The sequence below is a fragment of the Terrapene carolina genome, unplaced genomic scaffold (genome assembly GCF_002925995.2).
Source record: "Terrapene carolina triunguis isolate 2854851 unplaced genomic scaffold, T_m_triunguis-2.0 Scaffold69, whole genome shotgun sequence".
Taxonomy (NCBI): Eukaryota; Metazoa; Chordata; order Testudines; family Emydidae; genus Terrapene; species Terrapene triunguis.
In genome coordinates this window covers 36746294-36765175 of record NW_020664420.1, presented here as the reverse complement: position 1 = coordinate 36765175, position 18882 = coordinate 36746294, and the positions used below count along the sequence as shown (strand labels likewise).

The following is an 18882-nucleotide window of genomic DNA, read 5'->3' as shown; positions in this document are numbered from 1 at the left end:
TGCTGTGATGGCCGGGGGGAGGGGTAGCTTCCATTTTATATGTGCCCTCTCTGAGGAGTCTGAGGGAGTGGATTCTTCTTGATGGGCCATCAACACCTGGCTGGCCAGTCCTGATATAAATCCCTCCTGTTAGTTGCTCCTTTGTTGCCACTGAAAGGCTAGCTGTAGGTGTTTCCCACTTACCACATATTTCAGTAACAAACATACAGCAATACTTCATCACGTCGCATACAATGATAGTACATACAATTCAACAGGATATTGATGTTCAACAGATTAAGACTTTTTAAACGATACCACACAAGGCATACATTGTACAAAAGATACCACAATCATAACACAGTGGTGAATATGGGGGTTCCAGGGTGCTGTTTTGAAGTATGGAGTATCACACACAAGTTATACTGACATAAGATATAGTGTAGACATAGCCTAAGATAAATTGTTTCAAAACAAACTTGTGGGGAGAAGTGCCAGCACTGCTTTCTGCGGCACATAGGTATTCTTGGAGTTCTGGCTTGGACTGACTGTGCTTAACATATGAGAGTTGATAGACCTAAGTATATTTGAAGACTGTTATCAGGTCCCCCTTGGTCTTCTTTTTCTCAAGATTAAACATGTCAAGGTTTTCTATACCTTTTCTCACTTTTGTTGCTCTTTTCTTGACTCTCCAGTTTGTCCATATGTTTCCTAAAGTGTGGTGCCCAGAACTGGACACAGTACTCCAGCTGAGCCTTCACCAATGCTGAGGAGAGCGTGACAATTACCTCCCCTGTCTGATGTACAACACCCCTGTTAATACACCACAGAATATTAGCCTTTTTTGCAGCTGCATCACATTGTTGACTTGCACTGAATTTGTGATTCACTATTACCCCCTACTCCCTTTCAGCAGTACTACTGCCTAGCTAGTTATTCCCCATTTTGTAGGTTGTGCATTTGGTTTTTCCTTCAGAACTGTAGTACACCTCTACCCCAATATAACGCTGTCCTTGGGAGCCAAAGAATCTTACCGTGTTATAGGTGAAACCGTGTTATATTGAACTTACTTTAGTCCACCGGAGTGCGCAGCCCTGCCCCCCCCGGAGTGCTGCTTTACCGCATTGTATACGAATTTGTGTTATATCGGGTTGTGTTATATCGGGGTAGAGGTGTACTTTGCACTTATCTTTATTGAATTTCATCTTGTTGACTTCAGACCAATTCTCTAATGTGTCAAGGTCGTTTTGAATTCTGATCCTGTACCCCAAAATGCTTGCAACTCCACCCAGCTTGGTGTCATCTGCAGATTTTATAAGCATACTCTCCACTCCACCGTCCAAGTCATGAATAAAAATACTGAATAGTACCATACCCAGTACTGACCCCTGTAGCACCTCCTAGATACATAACCCACACATCTCCTGGGTGTGGTGTTCTGTCCCATCTGGTGGCACTGAGACCACTTAGAGAGAGAGAGAGAGAGATTAATGAGTCTGCTTTACAGCCTTAGCTAACACCAGTTGGCTTTTAGCTCATGCAATACAGGCTCATGTACTAAGTTCCAGAGGCCCCAGGTTCTATTCCGCCCACTAGCGACCGGAGTCTGTCAGCATTACAAGTGGGGGCTTGTCCTGGATTTTAGCTGGGAAGTCTCTCTGAAGCTAGGGATGCGCTTCCTCAGCTAGGGGAAGTATGTAACCCCCAGACCTCCTGGGTGTGGTGTTCTGTCCCATCTAGTGGCACCGAGACCACTGAGAGAGAGAGAGAAAGAGATTAATGAATTTGCTCTACAGCCTTAGCCAACAGTCACGGCTTTTAGCTCATGCAGTAGAGGCTCATGCACTAAGCTCCAGAGGTCCCAGGTTCGATCCCGCCCGCCGACCAGGGTCTGTCCGCGTTACAGATACACCTTCCGAGTTTGAAAGCAAACCATTGATGATTACTCCTTGAATACAGCTTTTCCAACCAGTTGTGCACCCACCTTCTAGCAAGTTCATCTAGACCATCTTTCCCTAGCTTGCTTCTGAGAATGTCATGTGGGGTTGTGTGAAAAGCCTTACTAAAATCAAGATATATCATGTCTTTTGCTTCCTTTCTTTCCACGAGGCTGGTAATCCTGTCAAAGAAGGAAATTAGGTTGGTTTGGCACGATTTATTTTTGGAAAATCTAACCCTCTTATCCTCTAGGTGCTTGTTGATTGTTTAATTTTGTTCCAGTATCTTTCCAGTATCGAAGTCAGGCTGACTAATTAATAATTTCTTGGGTCGTCTCTGTTCCCCTTTTTTAAAAATAGGTACTATGTTTGGCCTTCTCAAGTCTTCTGAGATCTCACCCACCCTCCATGATTTCTCAAAAATAATTGCTAACAGTTCTGAGATTGCTTTAGCTAGTTCCTTGTGTAACCTAGGATGATTTTTTCCACTGGACCCTGCTAACTGTAATACATCTAACTCCTCTAAATATTCATTAACCTATTATTAGCCTGTTATTCTCTCCTCCCCTGTCTCTCACCCCCACCCCCCCATTGTTAATATTAGTTAGTTTGAGTATCTGGTCACCATTAACCTTTTTAGTGAAGACTGAAGCAAAATAGGCATTAAACATTTCAACCTTCTTGATTTCATCAGTTATTAGCTCTTCTTCCCCTCTAAGTAGAGAGACCGACACTTCACTTCATCTTTCTTGTGCTCCTAATGTATTTAAAGAACCCCTTCAAATTGCCTTTTATGTCCCTTCCTAGGTGCAACTCATTTTGTGCCTGAGCCTTTCTGTTTTGTGCTACATGTTTTGTGCTGTGCTTCTGTACACCACCGTAGCAATTTATCCATTGCTTTTTCTGTAGGAATCCTTTTTGACTTTTCATGTGATTCATGGCTCCTTCAGGAGCTCCTTATTACCTCTTACTATTCTTCCTATCTTTCTTCACATTGGGATAGCTTGCAGTCGTGCCTTTTATATTGTCTCTTTGAGAAACTGCTAGCCCTCCTGAACTCCTGTTTCCCTTAATTTTTCTTCCCATGGAACCTCACTTACCAATTCTGAGTCTATTATAGTCTGCTTTTTTGAAGTCCATTGTCCTTATTCCGCAGCTCTTGTCCTTTTACTTAGAATAATGAAATCTTACATTTTATGATCACTTTCACCCAAGTTGTTTTCTAACTTCAGATTCGCTACCCTCCTTGTTGGTCAGAATCAAGTCTAAAATGGCTGTCCCCCTAGTTACTTCCTCCACTTTCTGAAACAAAAAGTTGTTCCCAACACAATTTATAATTTATAATTACCTCTCAGCTCAATTTAGGAAAATGAGAACACTGTTATAATTAAAAGTGGTACTGCATATTTAAAAACACTGCACTTAATGAAAATGTATGTGGTTTAACTACCTTCAGTAGCAGTTGTGAATTTTAAGCATAACTTTGTAAATGTGCCCAGATCGAGGGCTAACATGAGAAATATGAGAGCCTGAAATTCACTTACAGTTCATTTTGCTTATTAGTTATTTCTGAAGCTGCAGAATTGATAATTGTTCTTTGTGTTGTGCTTCTGTTTTTAAGCTACTGTAAATAATGTCTAGTTTAATTAGCTTGACAACTTAACTGGTCAAGGCCTAAAGAGTTTTCTGATGGCGAACTTTACTAATGTTTAAAGTTACAACTGTTTGGGTATTAATGTGACTGTTAAAAGGACAGATACCTTTTGAAAACAGCTTTATGTTTTGTTGAAACTTCAAAGATTTTTACTAAAAGCTACCATCTAGTACGAAATGATATTAAACTTCACTAAACCTATTCTCTCATTTTAATGTGAGGGTAGCTAAGAATATGTAGCCTGAAAAGAAAGTAGATAAGATGTTAACACAGAAGGGGAGTTTAAAAGACTCTCTCCAAACATACTCTAGAAAATGTCCTCCACATATTGGAATGAAAGACTCTTTAGACCCCAATCCTGCAATACAATCAATGCGAGTGGACTTCCATCTTCATGGAGTTCCATTGAAGTTAATGAGGCGCTGTGTGGGCAAAGGGGTCCAATCGCTCGGAGATGGTTGCAGGATCAAAATAGTAAGTTTCTTATCCTCATGGTTGCAGAGAAAAGCCTGAAAATGTCTATTTTGAAGCCCACATGGAGAGACTGTGAAACAGCAATATTCAGATAACACCCAGCTCTACCTCCCCTTTTCATCTTATGCAAACAACATAATGTCACAGCCATGTAGTGGCTTGGCTGAGAACAGCAAATAGATGAAAAACAGTTGGCTAAAGCTGAATCCTGAACAGACCAAGGTGATGTTAGTGGGGAAAAAGAAACACTTCGGAAAACTCCCAACCTCTATAATAGTACCCCCAGTTGAAGGTATCTGCCCTAAGATCATGTAAGAAAAATGATCCACAATACAGCTACATAATACCTAGAGAAACTAGTAAAAATAAAAATAAAAAAAATAAAAATGAGCGTATGTGAAATTTACCTATTCCAGGCAAATGTCTTTTCAGAATGACTTCAACATATTCATTTTTCATATATTCCAAGGCCAGAAAAGATCCTATGATCATCTGGTCTGACATCCTGTATAGCACAGGCCATAGAGCTTTTCCAAAATAATACCTAGAGCATATCTTTTAGGAAAACATCCAATCTTGCTTTAAAAATGGTCATTGATGGTGAATCCACCACAACTTTTGGTAAATTGTTCCAATGATTAATTGCCCTCATTGTTAAAAACGTACACCTTTATTTCCAGTCTGAATTAGTCTAATTTCAATTTCCACCCATTGTTTTGGTGTTCCTTTTTGTGCTAGATTGAAGATGCCATTATTAAATATTTGTTCCCCATATAGGTACTTGCAGACTGATCAGGTCACCGTTTAACGTTCTCTTTGTTAAGCTAAATAGATTGAGCTACTTGAGTCTGTCACTATAAGGCATGCTTTCTAATCCTTTAATCATTCTCATGGCTCTTCTCTGAATCCTCTTTAATTTATCCTTCTTGAATTGTGGACACCAGAACTGGATGCAGTATTCTAGTAGTGGTTTCACCAGTGCCAGATACAGAGGTAAAATAACCCCTGTACTCCTACTCAAGATTTGCCTGCTTATGCGTCCCAGGATTGCATTAGCACTTTTGGCCACAGTGTCACTCTGGAAGCTCATCTTCAGCTGATTATCTGCAACCATACCCAAACCTTTTTCAGAATCACTGCTTCCCAGGATAGAGTCTCTCATCAGACAGGTCACGTGGGCAAACTACGGCCCGCGGGCCACATCTGGCCCGCGGGACCGTCCTGCCTGGCCCCTGAGCTCCCGGCCGGGGAGCCTAGTCCCTGGTCCCTCCTCTGCAGCCATGCCACGCTCTGGCCCACCGCTCCCGCTGGGCAGTGTGGGGAGCGCAGCTGGCTCTGGCCGGGTGTCGCGGCTGCGAGCTCCTGCTGCTGGTAAGGGGGTGGGGAGCGGGGGGGTTGGGTAAGGGATCAGGGGGTCCTGGGGGGCAGTCAGGGAGGAGGGGGCAATTGGATGGGGTGGAGGTTCTGGGGGGGGGCGGTCTGGGGATGGGGAACAGGGAGGGTTGGGAGTGGGAGTCCCGGCGGGCCTGTCAGGGGGCGGGGATGTGGATAGGGGTTGGGAGGGCAGTCGGGACAGGGAGCAGGGGGGTTGGATAAGGGGGCGGAGGTCCTGGGAGGGGACGGTCAGGGGACAAGGAGCAGGGGGGGTTGGATAGGTTGGAGCTTCTGAGGGCGGCAGTCAGGGGGCAGGAAGTGGGGGGGGGCAGATGGGGGCAGGGGCCAGGCTGTTTGGGGAGGTACAGCCTTCCCTACCCGGCCCGTCATACGTTGCGTAATCCCGATGCGGCCCTCGGGCCAAAAAGTTTGCCCACCCCGATTTAGATGTATTAAAATGCATGTTTGCTTGCATCCAGCTTACCAAAGCGATTGCAGATCACAGTGAATCAGTGTCCTGTTCTCTTCATTACCCTGAGAGAGCCTGCTTCAATACAGGGGAAAAAATCCCCTCCAACTGTACACCCCTGGTTGTCACCTACCACCCCACACTGGAATCCCTAAGGGGTGTCATCAAACAATTACAACCCATACTTGATGAGGACCACACCCTGAAAAAAATCTATCCCAAAAACCTTCTGGACTACAAACAATCCCCTAACCTCACCAAGCTGATTAGAAGCAAGCTTCTCACAGATCAGGATCCACCAACTCAAAGCGGCACCAGATCGTGCCGTGACAACAGATGCAAAACCTGTAGACATATCTTCACTGCCACAATGATCAACATTCCCCATAACACACCTTTCAAGGTCCATGGGTCCTACACATGCCTATCACAACATGTGATATGACTCATCCAATACACTAAATTCCCCAGTAACAACTATGTGGGTGAAACCGACAATCACTATGTTCTTGAATGAACTCCTAGAGAAAAATGATAAGACAAATATACCATATCATCCATGGGCATACACTTTTCACAAAATGATCACTCCATATCTGACTTCTCAGTCCTCATTCTCAAAGGAAACCTGCACAGCTCCTTCAAAGGGCAAGCCTGGAGCTTAAATTCTTAACTGTAAGACCATGCTTCTTAGCATCAAGCTAAGTCCATGCTTCTTAGCGTCTAGCTAAGACACTGGATTTATGGCTTATTACAATGATCTGTAACCCACTAATCCCCCTTTTTTGTTTTGTGGCTGCAGGAGTGTTCATGTGTCACTTCACCTTGAATGGTTGGAATATGTGTTAACTACTTATGCTAAACAATCTGTTCCACCTTGTATTTAGCTGTGACACTCACTTGTATTTAGCTGAGTACCTTTCCCTGACCTGAAGAGCTCTGTGTCGCTTGAAAGCTGGGCTTTCACCAACAGATGTTGGTCCCATCAAAGATATATTACCTCACCCACCTTGTCTGTCTCTTTTGAGACATATCAGTTAGATAGTTTTAAATCCATTTAATGCATGCCATGTTGATTTTTATATCGTTCTAGTTTTTTAATCAAAATGTCCTGTAGTACCAAAAAAAAGCTTATGCTCTAATAAATTTATAGTACTGTCCTGTAGTACAGTACTATAAAATCCCTCCTGGCCAGAGACTCCCAAATCCTTTTACCTGTAAAGGGTTAAGAAGCTCAGGTAACCTGGCTGACACCTGACCCAAAGGACCAATAAGGGGACAAGATTCTTTCAAATCTTGGGGGGGGGGGGGAAAGGCTTTTGTTTGTACTCTTTGTTTTGGGGGTTGTTCGCTCTTGGGACTGAGAGGGACCAGACATCAATCCAGGTTCTCCAAATCTTTCTGAACAAGTCTCTCATATTTCAAACTTGTAAGTAAACAGCCAGGCAAGGCGTGTTAGTTTATCTTTGTTTTCTCAACTTGTAAATGTACCTTTTGCTAGAGTGTTTATCTCTGTTTGCTGTACTTTGAACCTAAGGCTAGAGGGGGGTCCTCTGAGCTCTTTAAGTTTGATTACCCTGTAAAGTTATTTTCCATCCTGATTTTGCAGAGATGATTTTTACTTTTTTCTTTAATTAAAAGCCTTCTTTTTAAGAACCTGATTGATTTTTCCTTGTTTTTTAGATCCAAGGGGGTTGGATCTTGATCCACCAGGAGTTGGTGGGAGGAAGGAGGGGGGATGGTTCATTTCTCCTTGTTTTAAGATCCAAGGGGTTTGGATCTGTATTCACCAGGGAATTGGTGAAGAGTCTCTCAAGGCTACCCAGGGAAGGGAATTAGCTTTGGGAGTGGTGGCAGCGGACCAGATAGATAGATAGACTATCAGGGTTGAAAGGGACCTCAGGAGGTCATCTAGTCCAACCCCCTGCTCAAAGCAGGACCAATCCCCAGATAACTACCAGATCTAAGCTGGTAGTTAAGCTTAGAAGTTTTCATGCAGGCCCCCACATTTGTACCCTAAAGTTCAGAGTGGGGAAGCAGCCTTGACATGTTTAAAGCTTATGCTCTAATAAATTTGTTAGTCTCTAAGGTGCCACAAGTACTCCTGTTCTTTTTGTAGTACCAAGTCACACATGCTAGAGAAATCTAAATATATTACATAAACGCTCTTACTTTTATCAGCGAAACTTGTAATCTCATAAAAATAAAATCAAGTTAGTTTGACAGCATCTGTTTGCTATAAACTATGGCTGTCGATTAATTGCAGTTAACTCATGCGATTACCTCAAAAATTAAACATGATTAAAAAAGTAATCGCAGTTTTAATCACACTGTTAATAGAATACCAATTGAAATTTATTAAATATTTTGGATGTTTTTCTACATTTTCATATATATTGTATTCTGTATTGTAATTGAAATCAAAGTGTATATTATTTTTGTTTACTAATATTTGCACTGCATTGTAGTGCAATCTCTTTGTCATGAAAGTGCAACTTACAGATGTAGATTTTTTTGTTTGTTATGTAACTGCCCTCCAAAAATAATGTAAAACTTCAGAGCCTACAAGTCCACTCAGCCCTACTTCTTGTTCAGCCAATCGCTAAGACAAACAAGTTTGTTTACGTTTGCAGGAGATAATGCTGCGTGCTTCTTGCTTTCTGGTGACATTGTAAACAAGAAGAGGCATTTGCATGACACCTTTGTAGACAGCATTGCAAGGTATTTATGTGTCAGATAAGCTAAACATTCATATGCCCCTTCATGCTTCGGCCACCATTCCAGAGGACATGTTTCCATGCTGTTGATTTACATTACTCTCCCTTTATTTCTTTTATTGGGGCCCCTACCTGCCATACCATTATCTTGTCTGGGATGAATGTCAGACTGACAGGCCTATAATTGCCCAGGTCACCCCATTTACCCTTTTAAAAAATTGGCACAACATTAGCTTTCTTCCAGTCTTTAGGAACTTCCCCAGTGCTCCAAATGATCTCTCATGACACGAGGAACTGATGTGGTATAACAAATTCAACTAGTGAAATATGCTGTGATCATTTTACTGTTTAAATCATCCAGTCTGTCACTCTGATTAACAAAGTTTTTACTCAAGTGAATGTTTAAGTTCTGAATTATACTTTTTATATTCTTTTCTTTATCCCGAAGGATCCTAAAATGCTTTACAAATGTAAATCTAGAATTCATAAGCTTTTGGGTAAAGGGGTGTGCTGAGCTGGGATTTGAATGAAGAAAAGGTGGTGATATAGTGGACTGAGACAATGAGAAATATAGGAAGATACAGCAGAACCCTGTTTATCTGATCTAATTGGGATGGGGCCAGATCGGATAATCAAAAATCTAGATAAACCAGAGAATGGGAAAGTGCAATGCTGCAGTGCCATCTAGCGGCCACAGGAGAGATCGCCCCCCTCTGGACCTGTGTGCGCTGGTAGTATGGTTAACACAGAGAGCCAGTTAATGGAGGGTTGGATAAATGGAGTTCTACTGTATACAGAAAAAGGCACATTGAGTGAGAAGGAACACAGACAGGGGCACATTGTGTGACCAGGATAGAGTGAAGGGGCAAGGGAGAGGATGTAAGATGTTGAGCAGAGTTTGTGTTTGAAATAAAATTGTGGAAGATATTGAGGGCAAAGAAAAGTGACTTAAGTGTCAGGGAAAGATAAGCGGAAGCAATCCGATGTTTATCTGAATCTCTTGATTGAATGGAATAAGTTGCTTTTATGCTTCTGCTGCTGCCATTTCTCCCCCAGCAGCAGTGAGAAACTTACATGATCCTAGTCAGTTTCCCCCCTGCTTTTGCTGTGGCAGTATCTGCAGAGCAGAGAGCTCCCCTACTGCTGCTGTGGGGCACTATGGTATAGTCAAGTCTTGCTCCAAATTACTGACTTTTAATGAAAGGTTGTATGTGAAAATAACACAGCAGGGCACAGATTATCCAACAAGTTCTTGGAATGTATTGGAGACAGTTTTTTTATTTCAGAAGGTGGAGAAAGTTGCTGGGGGAGGCTGTTCTAGATTTGATTTTGACAAATAGGGAGGAACTGGTTGAGACTTTGAAAGTGGAAGGCAGCTTGGGTGAAAGTGATCATGAAAATGGTAGAGTTCATGATTCTAAGGAATGGTAGGAGGGAGAACAGCACAATAAAGACAATGGATTTCAAGAAGGCAGACTTTAGCAAACTCGGAATTGGTAGGTAAAATCCCATGGGAAGCAAGTCTACGGGGAAAAACAATTGAAGACAGTTGGCAGTTTTTCAGAGACATTATTAAGGGCACAAGAGCAAACAATCCCACTGCGTAAGAAAGATAAGAAGTATGGCAAGAGACCACCCCTGGCTTAACTAGGAGATCTTCAATGATCTAAAAAAGACAATAACAGAAAATGTGGAAATGGCAGAGGTGCTTAAGTATTTCTTTGTTTTGGTTTTCACCAAGAAGGTTGGTGTCTAACATAGTGAATGCCAGTAAAAATGACGTAGGATCACAGTCTAAAATAGGGAAAGAACAAGTCAAAAATTACTTGGAGGAGATGTCTTCAAAACACCATGGCCTGATGAAATGCATCCTAGAATACTCACGGAGCTGACTGAGGAGATATTTGAGCCATTAGCAATTATCTTTGGAAAGTCATGGAAGACGGGAGACATTCCAGAAGACTGGAAAAGGGCAAATATAGTGCTCATCTATAAAAAGGGAAATAAGGACAACCCGCGGAATTACAGACCAGTCAGCTTAACTTCTGTACCCGGAAAGATAATGGAGCAAATAATGAAGCAATCAATTTGCAAACATCTAGAAGATAAGATGATAAATAACAGCATGGATTTGTCAAGAACAAATTGTGTCAAACCAACCTGATAGCTTTCTTTGACAGGGTAACAAGCCTTGTTGATAGGGGGGAAGCGGTAGATGTGGTATATCTTGACTTTAGTAAGGCTTTTGATACCATCTCGCATGACCTTCTCATAAACAAACTAGGAAAATACAGCCTAGATGGAGCTACTATAAAGTGGGTGCATAATTGGTTGGAAAATCATTCCCAGAGAGTAGTTATCAGTGGTTCACAGTCATGATGGAAGGGCATAACGAGTGGGGTCCCTCAGGGATCGGTTCTGGGTCTGGTTCTCGTTCAATATCTTCATCAGTGATTTAGGTAATGGCATAGAGAGTATACTTATAAAGTTTGCGGACACTACCAAACTGGGAGGGGTTGCAAGTGCTTTGGAGGATAGGATTAAAATTCAAAATGATCTGGACAAACTGGAACAATGGTTTGAAGCAAATAGGATTAAATTCAATAAGGACAAATGCAAAGTATTCCACTTAGGAAGGAACAATCAGTTGCACACATACAAAATGGGAAATGACTGCCTAGGAAGGAGTACCGCGGAAAGGGATCTGGGGGTCTTAGTGGATCACAAGCTAAATATGAGTCAACAGTGTAACGCTGTTGCAAAAAAAGCAAACATCATTCTGGGATGTATTAGCAGGAGTACTGTAAGTGAGACACGAGAAATAATTCTTCCATTCTACTCTGCGCTGATTAGCCCTCAGCTGAAGTACTGTGTCCAGGTCTGGACGCCACATTTCAGGAAACATGTGGACAAGTTGGAGAAAGTCCAGAGAAGAGCAACAAAAGTGATTAAAGGTCTAGAAAACATGACCTATGAGGGAAGATTGAAAAAATTGGGTTTGTTTAGTCTGGAGAAGAGAAGACTGAGAGGGGACCTGATAAGTTTTCAAGTACATAAAAGGTTGTTAAAAGGAGGAGGGAGAAAAATTGTTCTCCTTAACTCCTGAGGATAGGACAAGACGCAATGGGCTTAAATTGCAGCCAGGGAGGTTTAGGTTGGACGTTAGAAAAAACTTCCTAACGGGCCAAGGGACATACTGGCCGCCACTTCGAGCAACTCCCATTGGTCTGGAGCAGCGAACCGCGGCCACTGGGAGCCGTGATCAGCCGAACCTGCGGATGCGGCAGGTAAACAAACCGGCCCGACCTGCCAGGGGCTTTTCCTGCACAAGCGGCGGAACAAGTTTGGGAACCACTGGTCTAGATAATACTTAGTCCTGCCACGAGTGCAGGGGACTGGGCTAGATGACCTCTCAGGGTCCCTTCCAGTTCTATGATTCTATGTACCTGCTCTTTGTGACAGCTTTATTGATGAACTGTACTATGATAATATACAATCATACTATTGTATGAACTTGTGGAAATCTAGTGTACGTCATGCTTAATTCTGATTTTTGTTAACTCATATGAACTCTGCATGGAATATTGGAAATCAACATTTTTCTTCCTGGATGGTGTTGTTGACAGATACTGTGCAGCAATTGCTTATTCAATTCAAACTCACTTTGCACCAAAGACCATTTTCATCAGTTTAATTGTCTTCCTTTATTAGGGCATATTGTTTGAAATTTTTCTTTCGTAATCAGTGATTTAGAACAAATTCACAAGTGTAGATTACCAAGCAGCAGTTTTACATTCAAGAGAAGGAAGAACAAACGATCTTATTCTTACACACCCTACTATATAAGAAACTGGCTGACCTTTACTGTAGTAAGTTGCTTGTGCGTAAAACATTCCAGACAAAATTTGGACCTGGTGTAAGCAGGTGAAACTCTAAGTGGATATAGTTTTATCTACTTATTCCATTTGGCCACAAATAGTTGAATATTTGCTCTTCAGCCTATTGGCTGCTTTTGCTCATCTTTCCTGTTGTCTAATGCTGTACGAACCTAGTTCTTACGCTTTCTTTATGACCTATGCAAAATTAAGCTCTTAAAATGGATTCCCAATTATTTGGGTTTTTTAATTGCCAGCCTTATTGGAATCCAAGAGTGGGATGATACCCATCCTTGACCTCTCCGGACTCAACAATTTAATCAAATATGTGAGTTCCGCATGGTCATGCTATCTGGTATCCTCCCTACTTTGTCTCAGAATCACTGACTGGTTCCATAGGCGCCAGCTTCCTCCGGGCCCCAGGGGTGCTCAACCCCCTGCTCCACCCCAGGCCCTGCCCCCATCTATCCCCTTCCCCCAACCCCCTGCCCACATTTAACCCCTGCCCTGTCTCTTCCTGCCCAGTTCCGCACCCTCCCCGAGCACACCCCATCCCCTCCCTCCCAGCGCCTCCTGCACTCCACGGAACAGCTGATCCGCAGTGAATGGGCGGCGCTGAGGGGGAGGAATTGATCGGTGGGGCTGCCAGCAGGCAGGAGGCTGCCAGTGAGTGGTAAGCACCAACTACTTTTTTTCAGTGGGTGCTCCAGGGCTTTGAGCACTGCCCCTCTATGGGTACTGCTAGGCAAAAGTGTCTAGCTCTTGAGCACACACACCTACCTGGAATACATGTCTGCATCACATCTTGACCCACAGGTACAGTAAGTAACCCTTTCCTCCTCCCATCCTCCCTCCCCCTCACTACAGCTTCTCTGGTGATGCCCAGGAGCTCCCAGATTGGTTGTGGGCTGCTTTGTTCTTTTCCCCCATGTTAAAATGAAATCTTCCAATATTTTCATTTAGAAGCTGTTAGCACCTGTATGGTTTGGTGCATGGACCTGAAATTGGGCAGGGAGTTGACCTGGTGTTAGAAATGTGCTTTTGCCTAAGTTATGAGCCTCTGAAAATCTTGATTTACACATGCTGAGTGAACACTTAGTGTGGCAGCCACATGCTGCGAAGAGCCTGCCTGCACTGAATATGCTCCTGCAGAAGGTTGCAGGGGCTGCTCCCAGCAGAATGGAGAAGCATTGTTCTCATTGTTCTCCTTGCTGGTGTTCAGGCAGCGTGGAGGAAACATCTTGACTGGAAAGCAGAGGGGTGAGAAGTGTTGGTGGCAGCAGGAATGTTGCAGAAGCTAGATGGCAAGAAGTAGCAGAGAGTGTGGTTGGCCAGGAACCATAGGATGGGGTCAACAGATAGGAAGAGGTGACTGGAGCTGGTTTGGGGGAAGGGGGGTAGGTTGTAAAAGAAGAGAGGAGGCAGGAGCTGGGTTGGAATAAATAGAAGAGCTGGTGGACAAAGACAGGCTATGGGGCACATGGGCTTAATGCTCTAACCACCAGAGTACGCTCCCTTCAGAATCTGAAATGTTGCTGATGGAACCTTAATTTGGCCTGCCTGTGTGTGTGCGCGTGCATTATGATCTTTTTATTATATGATCTATTTCCCCATCCCTCCTCTCCGCTCCACCCCGAACGAACCCTTGCCTTATTCAGTGCACAGGATGACAGCCAATCAGGGTTGTGTAGTGAATGAGATTGTCTGTAGGAACTCTGCTTCATTTGTTGCAGAAGTTGGAAGGTGTGTAGTGAATGAGATGGGATTGTAGGAAGAAAGAATGGCCTGCTGGTTAAGGAAATTAAGTGCCACCCTGAAGAATTAGATTCTATCCTTGCTTCTACCACAGAGTTCCTGTGTGATGTTGGGTAAGTCACTTCAACCAAACTTTTCACAGACAGTCGTTAATTGTGTTCCTCGTTTCCTGGGTGCCCAGTGTGAGACATGTGTGGCCAGATTTGCGGAAGTGCTGAGCCCTTGCAACTGGAGTCTAACATGGCACTTTTCTTCAGTAGATCTCAAAGCACTTTACAAAGGAAGTCAGCATCATTATCCCCAAGGGGATATCACCACCTGTTCTCACAGGGATGTTGTGGAGATAAATTAATTAAGGTTTGTGAAGCACTTGGTGAGAACATGATAGAAATACCCAGCAGGAAACTAATAATTTTGTATTCAGCACAGGGTTTGGATGGTATATGTTAAATAAGGTTGGGGGCCATGCTTTGAATCAGTAGGATAAAAAGGAATATTGAATAACTACACATTCACTGAATGAAAAAATAGTATATGATCATGTCACTAAAGACAGAGACTCCTCCATCATAATTCATAAACACAAGGGGGACAGAATTAAAGTTGCATGGACAGCCTTAATTCTGGCAGTTCCTAAACTATGAGAACTTGACTTTGCAAGTTTAACTTTCTTAATGTAGTGTTTTAAATATAATTTTGTATACAGTTTTATGTTCCTTCTTATTCATCTCCATTTCTAAGATAAACAGTCCTAATCTTCTCACTTTTCATGAGAGCTCTTTCATATCCTAATCATTCTCCCCTTTCTTTGATTCCCCTCCACTTAATTCTGCAATAATTCTTTTTGAGATGGTGACCACTACTGCATACAGAGTCCATATGATGGTGCAACATTTAATTATACAATGGAGTTATAATATCTTCTGTTTGAGTCTCCATTTCCATTCTTTGTTCATCCTAATATCTTGTTAGCTGTATCAAGTCAGGAAAGGGATCTATGCATTATTGTGGACCGTAGTGAATGTTGACTCTGTGTGCTTGTAAAAAAAACAAACAAACAAAAAACCCCACCCAAACAAATTTAGAACTCTGTAAAGTATGAGAAATTACAAAGTAATCTATATTGGAGGAAAAATTTGGATTTATCAATGTTCAGTTCCATCTTTGCATTCAAGAAGTTAGAGCCTAAAAGCCCAAGTTCATTTCACAGTTTAGATAACTTATTTAGAATGGATAGAGGGAGTGTGTAGTCCTAATACATTTTTGAAAATATCTTTGGAAGTATAGCTATGTTACAGCTGGTTCTACAGGTTTTTAATAATAGTCTTTGGAGGGAGAATGGAGCTGAAATACATTCTCACTTGCTATTATATCAACCAAGCCAAAGTCAGGTCTGAGTGGTGTTCTGGTTGCAGGAGTGCACTGAAGTAGCTTTGATAACTTTTGTGCCAAAACACCCCCTACATATAAAACTATATATTTTTCTTCAGTAATACTGCCTTTTATCATAGATATACTATGCTCCCTGTGACAAAGTTCCTCCTCTGCCTTGGTGGGTTCTACGCTTTCTGGTGGATTTGCTCGCCTCAGAGGTTTTCGGCAGTCCTCGGTTTGTCTCCTTTTGTTAGTGGCACAAACCTGCTGTTCATTTGGCTAACCTCATCACAGGCCAGCATGGGGAAAAGGAGAACAATCCCCCGCAGTCTCTGCTGGCCCACCTAATGGGTTGTGGGACAGGCCAGAGACCTTCCCCTCTGGTGGGACCCACAGTCCAGATCAACTCCTCTTATATCAAATTGGGGGATGGGGGGAACAGAATTGTTTACAAGCCCACTGAATGCAATGGCAATACACTGGTATTACTGCAAGGCACAATATAAAGGCAAATTTGTGTAAATAAAGACTTAATTTGGCCTGTAGAAACTCTTGCTACTGGTGGAAAAGTCAGTTGGGGAGGAAGAATAGTTAATGTATAGAGTACTGGACTGTGAAATTGGGTTTAATTTCTGGCTTGGCCAAAGACTGACTTTGGGAGCTTAGCAAGTCAATTAACCTATTATTTGTGTCCGGCATAAGGGGGGAATTGAACCCACATCCTAGAGTACTCTAATCAGTGAGCTAAAAGTTATAAGGGAGGTCCTCCTCCACCTCAAAACCCCTCCCTCGAAGCATTTTTTTAAATAATCCTCTTTGGCTTTTGTCAAAATGTCAAAAATCTAAACAAAATTGTCTTGAAATGGTTTGAAACAGAACTTTTTTTTTTAACTTTTTCTAAAATTTTTTTTTTTTTTTTTTTTTGGTTTGGTGAACACTTTTGTGAACTCTACAAACAATCTCTAACCGTTCAGGATCAATTGAAGCTGCAATTTTTGGCAAATAAGCAATTTGCTGAAAAATTGTGCCTATTTCTACCTCAGAGTAGAACTTGCATTGACTTCAGACTGAAAACCTTCACTGGGAGTATAGCCTGCCTGGTTGAAGCATTTAAGCTATTTTGACTTGTCGAAGGTGGCTTTGGTGCAATATAGTATGGGCTATTTGTTTACCTACTTTTTGTTTTGAGTTTCTGTTCTCACAGTAAGAATGTTAGTGAGGCCCTACACTTGTCTTTTTTCAGCATAGATGAGCATTTTAAAGGTTTTTTTTTTCTATTTTTTAATCCATTGATTAATTCATTGATTTTTATCCACCCAGGTTGACTGCAACTAGCGGCCATTGACAAAATGTAATTTGTTGATGTTGATGATGGACTGATTTATTTTCAGATCTCCATAGAGAATGATTACCTAGGCCCCAGGAGGATTGAGAGCCTACAAAAAGAAGATGCAGATTGGCAGCGCAAAGCCCACATGGCTGTCCTTTCTATTCAGGATCTTACTGTTAAGTACTTCGAAATAACAGCCAAAGCACAGAAAGGTAACCATTTTCCACTGTCTTTATTTTTTTCACATAAAGGTTATTTGAAATCTAAGTTGAATTTTAATAGTTCCTTTTTTTAAGAAAGGGGAAAAATATGATCCGAGAAAGTATAGGCCTGTTAGTTTGATCCCAGTTCTATGCAAGGTCTTGGAACAAATTTTGAAAGAGAAAGTAGTTAAGGACATAGATGTTAATGGTAATTGGGATAAAATACAACATGGTTTTACAAAAGGTAGATTGTGCAAGACCAACCTGCTCTCCTTTTTTGAGAAGATAACTGATTTTTAGACAACAGAAATTAAGTAGATCTAATCTACCTGGATTTGACTAAGGCATTTGATAAGGTTCCACATGGGAAAATATTTGTTAAATTGGAGTAGATGGGGATTAGTATGAAAATTGAAAGGTGGATAAGGAACTGGTTAAAGGGAGACTACAATGGGTCATACTGAAAGGTGAATTGTCAGGCTGGAGGGAGGGGGCTCCTCAGGGATCGGTCTTAGGACCAATCTTATTTAACATTTTTATTACTGGCACAGAAAGTGGGAATGTGCTAATAAAATGTGCAGATGAGACAAAGTTGGGAGGTATTACCAATATAGAGGAGGACTGGAATATCATACAAGAAGATCTGGATGCCCTTGTAAACTGGAGTAATAGAAATGGAATAATATTTAATAGAGCAAAGTGCAAGGTAATGCATGTAGGGACTAATGAAGAATTTTTGCTATAAGCTGGGTATGTATCAGTTGGGAGTGACAGAGGAGGAAAAAGAACTGGATGTATTGGTTGATCACAAGATGACTATGACCCGCCAGTGTGGTGTGGCTGTGGAAAAGGCTAATGCAGTCCTAGGATGCATCAGGCGAGGTATTTCCAATAGAGACAGGGAAGTGTTAGTATCACTGTGCAAGGCACTGGTGTGACCTCATCTGGAATACTGTGTGCAATTCTGGTTTAAGAAAGATGAATTCAAACTGGAACAGCTGCAGAGAAGGGCTACTAGGATTATCCCAGTAATGGAAAAACCTACCTTATGAGAGGAGACTCAAAGAGATGGGTTTGTTTAGCTTAACCAAAAGAAGCCTGAGGGAGGATCTGATTGCTCTCTCTAAATATATCAGAGAGATAAATACCAGGGTGGAAAAGGAGTTATTTAAGTTAAGCTCCAACGTGGACACAAGAACAAATGGATATAAACTGGCCATCAACAAATTTAGGCTTGAAATTAGATGAAGATTTCTATCCATCAGAGGAGTGAAGTTCTGGAACAGCCTTCCAAACAGAGCAGTAGGGGCAAAATACCTAACTGGCTTCAAGACTGAGCTTGATAAGTTTATGGAGGGATGTTATGATGAGACTGCCCACAACAGCATGTAGCCGATCTGTGACTGATAGCAACAAATGTTGCCAACGGCCAGTAACGGGACACAGAGAGGGCTCTGAGTTACTACAGCGAAATCTTTCCGAGGTGTCTGGCTGGTAGGTGTTGCCGACATGCTCAGGGTCTAACTGATCACCATATTTGGGGTCGGGAAGGAATTATCCACTGGGTTAGATTAGCAGAGACCCTGGGGTTTTTTCGTCTTCCTCTGCAGCGTGGGGCATGGGTCACTTGCAAGTTTAAACTAGAGTAAATGGTGGATTCTCTGTAACTTGATGTCTTTAAATCATGATTTGAGGATTTCAGTAACTTAGCCAGAGATTAGGGGTCTATTAAAGGAGTGGG

General features: G+C 42.1%; 1 protein-coding gene across 1 annotated transcript in view; it reads left to right on the top strand.

Moving 5' to 3' along the window:
- Positions 1-18882, top strand: part of JMY (junction mediating and regulatory protein, p53 cofactor) — a 142051-nt gene that overhangs the window by 38810 nt on the left and 84359 nt on the right. The window contains exon 3 of the mRNA XM_026649129.2: positions 17000-17150. Coding sequence (XP_026504914.1) covers positions 17000-17150 — 151 coding nt within the window. The remainder of the gene's footprint in view (positions 1-16999; positions 17151-18882) is intronic.